Genomic DNA, 9,908 nt, shown 5'->3' with positions numbered 1-9,908 from the left:
AAAAGACCAGAACATCTCCTCACCAGCAATCATCACCCAGATAAGCAGAGAATAACACCAAGATTATCACCAGGCATACAATCAAGCAGTAAACAATACCCTAATCAAGGAACTACCAGAGGGGAAAAAATAAAACAAAACAAAATCCACACCCCCACCAACACTGGCAAGGCATGTCACAGTATATAAACAGAGATCAAACCCCATTCCATTCTAGCACTGAAGATGTTACTGTCAGGGAAAAAACCACGTTAAACACAGGAGGCAGACACACCATAAAACAAGTCACTTCAAAGTTCTAAGTTCTACTTAAACTTTATTGAAAATAAAATGCAGCATAAAAATAAATGCAATCACAACATACAAGGTACTTACACATTGCAATGCCAACCTGCTTGCCCGAGCCGTCAAACTGACAGCTTGTTCAAGCAGTGCCATTTACCTGGTTGCTATCCTTTTTATTCCGTTAAACCACAAACCACATTATGACGATCAGATCATTCCCAGAACAGATGTCGACACGTGTCGTGTCAGTTGGCCTTTAGCCCTTCTGTTCCTGTCAACAAATTTGTAATTTCCTTCACTTTGTAAGTTCCTCTTATTTCCCGTAAATGCCTCCACAGGTCATACATCAGTTATCTAGGCCTTATTAAATGCACTCTAGCTTACATTAAAACATTATAAAACTACTAATAATTTCCCCCTCATAATCCCCACTTCTTGTCCTACGGACAATTCCATACATTCGAGAGGAGCTGTAGCATCTCCTGTGATTTATGATCGATGGGTGAAAATACGTAGTACATAATCTTACTCTTTATGATTTAAGATCAAGAAGGGAATCTAAGTTATTTTAGCAAAAGCTAGCTAACTAGAATGATTATTATCAAGCATCGCAAAATTTAAGGATATTGGGAGACATAAGGATGATCTTCTATTGCCTCCATAGCTACAGGTTTAGGGAATACACCTTGTCTCATGGTGGCATACAAAGTCTTGATGCTATCATCCGGAATAGTAGCATCATTTTCAGGGACACCTAAGGAAGAGACTGTCTATGAAGGCACCTGCGATATTTCAGATATAAGGTCTGTTGCCTCAGGGTTAGGCAAGGGATGCGAGATTCTGGAAGAATTAATATTTTGACTAATAGTCTGTACCATCAAAGGAACTGAAGAAGGCCCTGAGTATGCTGAAATGCATTTCCAAATTATCATAAATACCAAATAGACTAAAAAAAGAATACAAAAAACTGTAAGAAGAAATATAATGATTTTTCCTCCTAGGCCAGTAAAAAAGAAGGAAAGAAAATCCCAGCTATCTTCTGTTGTAAATGTGCCAAAGGGAGTCAATGTGTCTTTTTTATAATTTGCCACGGCCTTCTTCAATGGCCCAATATTATCAAATAATGTCTTATTTCCATCTGGAATAAAAACACAACAAGAATGTCGTATAAGCTTACATACCCCACCTTGTTTTGCCAAAACATAATCCAAGGCAATTCTATTTTGTAATGTAGTCTGGCGGATGGCAGCCATCTCAGTAGCAATAAGTGAAAACTGAGAGGTTAAAATATTAGTAACTTGTTCTAACAAGGTAGAAAACTTCTTACTCTGCTCCCAGAGCATATATACGCCAGCTCTGGGAAAGAAAAGACCAAAGAATCTATACCATCCATTATCTAAAGTGGGCTTTGGGAGGGATCGTTGAACCCTATTAAGAATGGTCAAATGTGACGTGTTAGAAGATATTGAACAAATTTGGGCTTCAAGGACTAAATCCATCAGTTCCTTCAGAGGCATTAAGCCAGGGCCCAACACTCCTAGATGACAGGAACCATCCCATACAGGAGGTAAAGCCTTATAAGCTCGCATTCCACAAATAAATGATAGGCCTTGGGGAGCAACTATTCCATTGACCCATTGATTTGGATCAAAAATCAATCTATCTGCTACTGAAGCATTTATTAGCTCCATAGCTGGTCTATAGATAGGTGGAATATCATATTCATCATTTTAACTAACAAAGAACATAGTGAGAGAGAGCAAATACCTTCAGGAGCTATCTGGCAACACATGGAAGCCTTTCGTATCCACGCTGGTCCTGAAGGACCCTCCAAGATTCATGAATAATCATAACACGTTCGAGGTGGAAGCGAATAGGAACATTTACCCCTAGCAATTGTAAGTGGACCACAATAATCCCCAGAATAAGTACAGGGTCTACAATGATCAGGGAAATAGTAACTCCAGGTATATTTGTATAAAATGGTCATATTACATTGGCTAGTTCCAACATTTTTAAAATACTCGGGGACCAAAACTGGTATAGGGGAGGAATTAGGACCACTAGTACTTATACATACATCCCCAAAAACTGGTTCTGGAAGCAGATGGTATTGAAAAGAACACAATTTGGGATTTGTTTTGCATTTGGGAATGCTCCTATAATTATCTACTGACATCAATCCGCTATCTTTCCCATATGGAGTCAAAGATATTAAGCCACTAGTGCTCCATAAGGTATTGAGAAACCAATGAGTAGGAACTGTCTTAGCAAACAGAGGGATAACATGCTGATTAGATCCTAAATTATAATTACATATCCAACAATTGCTTAAATTTGTGATTGAATGAGTAGCTCTATACATATCTACTAAATGCAAATACATATTATCATGTTCCAGACTCCTAGGATTCTTATTAACAGCAAGACCTCTAGGGAATCTTGGAACAGTCCTACGCACTCAGGTCCCTGTATTACATGGAAACTCTGTCTCCTCCTCTGACTGTGTTGGTAGTGGGACTGTAGGTGTAATTCTCTCAAGCTCTGGATCCCTTGACTCTGTAACAAGGTGTAATACATGATACAAATTGAGACAAGTTCCAATAAACAATAAAACAACAATCAACCATACTGCAGGCATTAAGCATTTTCTAATATAATAAGTCTCTTTTAACCGCAGTCGAGCTTCCATTTGGGATTACAGGATTTTCACCTCAAGGCAATTGAGCTGTAGGCTGCTTATGACGTGAATGAAGATTGTAACTGATAAGTCGCTTATGATGATCCAGAGGAGTGCAGAGGTTACTAGCACGTGCACCCTCCTTAAGCGTATCAGTGACCACTTCTTCAATGCTTGCAGAAAGAGGAAGAGGTTTCTTCTGCTCCATTCTGTCAACTGCTTCTGTGGACGTTACAAATTTTTCTTCTGGGACTTCCTCATCTGGGGGCCGTATCTTCTTACAGTGCAAAGCATGCACCCAAGAGTCCAGACTCTGACACTTCACTGCTGTATTTGTGGTCAGCAAAATCTGGAACGGTCCCTTCCAATGAGGAGCCAAACAGTTCTTCCGTTGAAATACTTTAATCAAAACCCAATCACCCACGTCCAAGGAGTGACACGGATGCAAAGGTTCCTTAGGCAAGGCAGCTGCAACTCGTGAGTGACAACTCCTGAGGGAAAAAATAAGAGCTCGACAGTATTCTAACATAAGGGAGTCCAGCATATGGATGTCTTGCAGGTGGAGTAGCGAAAGGGGAGATGCTGGTACTCTCATTGGTCGTCCCATCAAGATTTCATGAGGCGACAGTCCAGTAGATTTAGATGGAGTTGCTCGAATTGACATAAGAGCAAGGGGCAAACAGTCTGGCCACTTCAGACCAGTCTCTTCACAAATCTTAGCAAGTTTATTTTTTAAGGTGGAGTTAAAACGTTCCACCTTACCCGATGATTCTGGATGATGAGCACAGTGTAGCTTCTGTGTAATCTTAAGGGCTTTACACAATCCCGCTATCACCTGGTTTACGAAATGCGTGCCTCTGTCGCTCCCCAAATAAAGGGGGATACCAAACCTGGAACAGAAATCCTTTAGCAACCTTTTGGCTACTGTAATGGCATTAGCTTTTGTACAGGGAAAAGCCTCTATCCACCCACTGTACATGCAAACCAGGACAAGTACATATTTATAAGAACAGCATTTTGGCATTTGAATAAAATCCATTTGCACATGTACAAATGGGCCCCAAGGGGGAGGATGAGATCCAGCAACAACTGGAGTAGATTGGCCAACATTATGCTGCTGACAGATAGTGCACGATGAACAGATTTGCCGTGCCATAGCATGCACTCCGGGTGCAACCCATTCCTTAGTAATAGCTGCACCAATACCCTCCGGACCATCATGGGAGACCCCATGTTGGACACGAACAAGAAACGGCAGCAAGGAACATGGGCACACAGGGCGACCACTAGGATGGCTCCAAAGGCCAACAGAAGTAGGAGCACAGCCTAACCTGGCCCAATGACGATGCTCTGATTGAGAAGCTGATTGTTGCATAGCAACCAAATCGTCAAATTCAGCTAGGGCCAAGGCTGCATCAGTACTGGAAGCATGAAAAGCAAGGACAGTAGGACTTGAGCCCGGGGCCATAAGGGCTGCCTGTTTAGCCGTGGCATCCGCCAAAGCATTTCCCATAGCAATTTCAGAAGTAGGGGACTGGTGAGCAAGGCATTTAACAATAACAAGTTTAGAAGGCAAAGAAAGAGCCGAAAGTAGATCAGAAACATATTGTTCATTCCTGATTGGAGTCCCTTGGGCTGTTAGATATCCACGAAGTTTCCATAATTGACCAAAATCATGAACAACACCAAAAGCATAACAACTGTCAGTGTAAATGGTGGCAGACTTCCCAGCCGCAAAACGATAGGCCTCAGTAAGTGCCACGAGTTCTGCAATTTGGGCTGAATGGACTCCAATAAGGGGACCACAGGTTAAAGGCTCAAAGGAAGAACAGACAGCAAAGCCTGCTACCAGCTTCCCAGAGGAATCATGGAAGCAGGAGCCATCAACAAAAAGAATGAAATCAGAATTCTGGAGCGGAACATCAAGAAGGTCTTGACGTGGCTTAGAAAGAAGCGAACAAAGAACCTCACAGTCATGAGGATCTCCATCAGTAGGCACAGGAAGCAAGGAAGCTGGATTCAAGGGAGGACAACGACGCAAAGTAATATGGGAAGAGGAGAGAAGTATAGCTTCATATTTAGTTAAATGAGCAGTAGAAAGAAATTTATTACGAGTGCATGATAAAAGAGTGGATACAGAATGAGGAACAGAGACTATCAAATGATGTCCCAAGACTGAATCAGCAGAACATTCTACTAACAGAGCAGCTGCAGCAACAGCATGCAAACAGGGGGGTAACCCTTTTGCAACTGGATCTAACATAAGGGAAAAATAAGCAACAGGTTTTTTCAAAGGGCCATGAGATTGAGCAAGAACCCCAAGGGCAAAGCCCTCCCGTTCATGGCAATAAAGAAAGAAAGGTTTATCATAATCAGGTAGCCCCAAAGTAGGTGCAGAAGCCATAGCTTGTTTAAGAGCAGTGAATGAAGTTTCAACTTCAGGAGACCAGGAAAGGGGTTCAGGAACATCATGCAAAGTTAAATCGTATAAGGGATGGGTAAGCTTAGCATAAGCAGGAATCCATTGGCAACAGAACCCAGTCATACCCAAGAAGGAGCGCATGGCCTTCTGGGTAGTAGGCTTTGGATGATGCAAAATAGTTTCAATGCGAGAAGGCAAAATAGAGCGAGCACCCTGCTTGATTTATACCCCCAAATAAACAACTTCAGGGAGACAAAGCTGCAATTTAGACTTTGAAGCCTTATGATCTCGTTCAGCTAAACCAACCAGCAGTGCCAAAGAATCTGTTCGTGAGGCTTCTAAAGGGGAAGAAACAAGCAGCAAATCATCAATATACTGCACTAGGGTTGAGCCTGCAGGAAAAGAAACAGTAGCAAGATCCTGGCGAAGGACTTGCGAAAAAATTGAAGGAGATTCACAGTATCCCTGGGGAAGACAACGCCAGGTCAACTGAAGACCTTCAAATTGAAAAGCAAAGAGGAACTGTGAGTCTGGGTGTATAGGAATAGAAAAAAGCAGAAGACAAATCAACAACTGTGAAAAAACAAGCATCAGATGGAATAGAAGAAAGAATTGTGGCAGGATTGGGAACAACTGGATAGGAAGGTATAACAATATCATTCAGACGGCGCATATCCTGTATAAAACGCCACCCAGTGGCCTTTTTGCAAATTGGAAAAATAGGAGTGTTGCAAGGGCTCATAGTAGAGACTAAAATGCCTTGATCAAGAAGGGCTTTAATAACAGGTCGAATTCCATCTTGGGCTTCCTTAGATAAAGGATATTGGGGAATTCGAGGAAGGGGCTTAGTGGGGTCAAGCTGGACACGAGCAGGTTCAGCAGAATTAATATGAACCACATCATTAGAATGAGTAGCCCAGAGAGGATCAGGAACTTGAGTGAGAATAGACGAAGTGAAAGAGGAAGTTATTTGATCTGACTCCAAGAAAAAATTGGAACACGCCGAAGAAGCAGAAGTATGCAAACATGCCAAAACAGCAAACCCATTAGCAGAAGGGATATCTAAATATAACCCATCAGGCTGACAATAAATGGTGCAACCAAGCTTGCACAAAAGATCTCGGCCCAAAAGGTTTACTGGAGAACAAGGACTTAAGAGAAAGGCAAGGCAGCCGACCCTTATGTATGGGAAAGGCAGTGGAACCCAAAAAGGGCAAAAAAAAACCCAATTAGGGCAAAACAAACTAAAATGCTGTAAGTCCACGCCCCTATGTGAAATACAAAAGAGCAGCTAGACAAACAACTAAACAAAAACATAAAACAATAATGACCTTAAATACCCACAATAAATTCAATACAAACTACATGGACAAAAATAAATGAGCAACATAATAATCGCCCAAAAATGAGAAATCTCATAGCAAAACCCAAACCACCCCATCAGGTAGAAAATGGAAACCAAAGTATGAAAAATAGTCATCAAAATAAAGATATAGATCTCTGAAACAAAAGAATAGACAAAAGGATAGAGAAATAAACTTCAAGGCGCGACCTTGATTACAACAACACTTTAACGGAGCTCTTTCAACGCCAGCTTCGACAAGTTCCCAGTTACAGGAATTCCTGAACTGTTTCGCCCTTGAGCATAGCAACTATTCCATAGCTGGAATACTTCTTACATAATAAGATACATATCAGAAATTCTAAAGAAACCAAAAACCCCAATGGAACGTTCCAAAAACGTACCTTCTTACCTTAGACCTTTGAAGCAACGGTGTGGGTAGTTCCAGGAAGGAGCAGCTGAGAGCAAATGCTCAGCTTGTCCTTTCCCGACCAATGCACCAAAACTGTCAGGGAAACAACCATGTTAAACACGGGAGGCAGACACACCATAAAACAAGTCACTTCAAAGTTCTAAGTTCTACTTAAACTTTATTGAAAATAAAATGCAGCATAAAAATAAATGCAATCACAACATACAAGGTACTTACACATTGCAATGCCGACCTGCTTGCCCAAGCCATCAAACTGACAGCTCGTTCAAGCGGTACCATTTACCTGGTTGCTATCCTTTTTATTCCGTTAAACCACAAACCACATTATGACGATCAGATCATTCCCAGAACAGATGTCGACACGTGTCGTGTCAGTTGGCCTTTAGCCCTTCTGTTCCTGTCAACAGATTTGTAATTTCCTTCATTCTGTAAGTTCCTCTTATTTCCCGTAAATGCCCCCACAGGTCATACATCAGTTATCTAGGCCTTATTAAATGCACTCTAGCTTACATTAAAACATTATAAAACTACTAATAATTTTCCCCTCACATTACCTAGCTGGGTAATGAAACGTTTGTAAGAAAACAACCAAGCTCAGAGAACTCCAAGGACTCCACAGACAATGTTGTCATACTATTGCAGACACCAGCAGGTCTTAGAAGAGCCATGGGATCACTGCATCTGTAGGGAACTCATCACAGATTAACTATGAGGAAACAAAGGTCATGCATTTTGCAGAAGGCTTGCTTGAAAAAGTTCCACTGGACCCTCAAAGGACACATAATTGAACAAGTCCCTTTGTTTAAAGCACCTGGGAGTTGTGCTACAATTATTTAGGGAAGCACCATACCTCTGTCTCTCTGGTTGCTCTGAATGCTTACAGGAGCTCAGCAGCAGTTCCCTTTTTCTTTTTCTCTAGAGGAGCCCAGTATATACCAGTTGCTTTCAAGGTTTTGGAAGCCAAGATGCTGGCATAGCTCTTCTATGGAGACCAGTTAAATCCCGGTGTTGACTATAAGAAACTGGAGAGAGCTCAACCTGGCTCTCTAAGGAAGTTATTGTGGGTAGCAAAATGTGTGCCTCATGCTGCTGTGTACTTGGAGGCAGGGTTTATAACAATCTAAACGAGGGTATGGCTAAGTGCACTCAGATATTGGCTCAAAGTCTGGTACATCTTGACAGATAATTATTACTCATCTTGGAAACTCCAAATAAATCATAAATTACATAAATTGGGGTTGTCAAGTAAGATGCTAATGCACCTGGAACAAGATCAGGTAATGGTAACTCTAAAATAAAGAATTCTTGACATAAAATTAGCAACAGAATAACTTAGTCACTTAGAGCTCCATTGGGGCATAGCAAATTCCATTTTAAATTAGTTTTATATCTGATCCAACTTAAAAATAACAAGCTTCTTTACACTACTGCAGTTTAATATCTTAATATCAGCAATGTTGGAGGGTAAATGCTGCAAAATCCCCAAGCTGAAAGACTTTGTCCCTTCAAAGATGGAAGCATAGAATCTCAGGTTCAAATCCTACTGTACTGTAATTTTTACTGAGACATCCACACTCTTTGTAGCCCATTTTCAGGTCAGACAGAAGAATTCTGGGTGCAGCTTCTTTTGTAAATAAAGATCTCAAGATAACTCTTGCACCACTACAGGCCTTTTTATCATGTACGCTACATGATGATGGTGATGGTGATGGTGATGCTATCCGTTCAATTGTGTCTGATTCTTGGCGATTCTATGGACCAGCTCTCCACGTTTTCTGATCTTGTACAGCTTCTTTCAGTTGTTTTATACTCTGGTTGGTGTCGGCTTTGATGGTGTCTAGCCACCATGCTTTTTGGTGGCCTTGTTTCCTTTTACTGCTGACCATTCTGAGCATAACTGCCTTTTCCAGTGAGTTTGATTGCATGACATGGCCAAAATAAGTAAGGCGGAATTTTATGATTTTGCCTTCCAGAGATGTGTCTTGTTTTATATGCTCCAGAATTTGCTTGTTTGTCACCCTTGCTGTCCAAGGAATGCACAGGAGCCTTCTCCAACACCACAGCTCGAACAAGTCAATTTTCCTCCTGTCTGGTTTTTTCATAGTCCAACATTCGCAACTGCAGGTAGCTATGGCAAGCATGATAGTGCAGATTAATCAGCTGATGTCCTTGCTTTTCCATATTCAATTCATTCTTATCATTGCTGTGTGACCTAGTGCGATTTGACATTTTATTTCTGGACTACATCATAATTTGTAGTATAATTTGTATTATATGCTTTTTTAAATGAAGGCTGGATCAGTGAGCCATAATAAAGTTTGGCTTGACTTATTTTCTATAGTATCCAAGGGTAGGACAAGAACCAAGGAGTAGAACTTTTACAGAGAAATACCAACCTGAAATAAGAAAGAATTTCCTAACCAATTCCCTATGAGAGCTATTAAGCAGTGGAGCTGCCTGATCCTGGAGTCATGGGTGCTCCATCATTGGAGGTTTTCAAAAAACGGACAGCCATTTGTCTGGGGTGGCCTAAGGATTCCTGCCCTGGGCAGGAGATTGGATTAGAAGACTTCTATGGTCCCTTCCAGCCCTATGATTCTATGAATCTGAGAAATTAGCTATTACTATGCAATTATTTAAGCTTCTACTTTAAGCCAGGTACGAGGAGGAGGTGAGGGTAAGAAAGAGTCCCCCATTGTGTATATCCCCCAAGCTGCTATAGGGTCATAGCAACTTCTTGCAAGAA

The 9,908-nt window shown here is 41.3% G+C and overlaps 1 protein-coding gene across 1 annotated transcript; it reads right to left on the bottom strand.

The window, feature by feature from the left end:
• Nucleotides 1–320: 320 nt before the first annotated feature.
• On the bottom strand, nucleotides 321–6,053 carry LOC148214639 (protein NYNRIN-like). The gene has a single exon (XM_088150148.1). It carries the CDS (start codon nucleotides 5,526–5,528, stop codon nucleotides 3,000–3,002), a length of 2,529 nt encoding a protein of 842 aa, XP_088006274.1. The 5' UTR covers nucleotides 5,529–6,053; the 3' UTR covers nucleotides 321–2,999.
• Between the last annotated feature and the right edge of the window lie 3,855 nt (nucleotides 6,054–9,908).

This window comes from Python bivittatus, unplaced genomic scaffold (assembly GCF_059951505.1).
Source record: "Python bivittatus isolate LINGU-HERP-01145 unplaced genomic scaffold, Pbiv_v1 ctg000610_np1212, whole genome shotgun sequence".
Taxonomy (NCBI): Eukaryota; Metazoa; Chordata; class Lepidosauria; order Squamata; family Pythonidae; genus Python; species Python bivittatus.
Note: the sequence above shows the minus strand (reverse complement) of the source record. Positions and strands in the feature narration are given on the sequence as shown.

Excerpts from the sequence above, each read along its gene's own strand:
- LOC148214639 (XM_088150148.1), bottom strand. The coding sequence starts at position 5,528 with ATGCGCTCCTTCTTGGGTATGACTGGGTTCTGTTGCCAATGGATTCCT.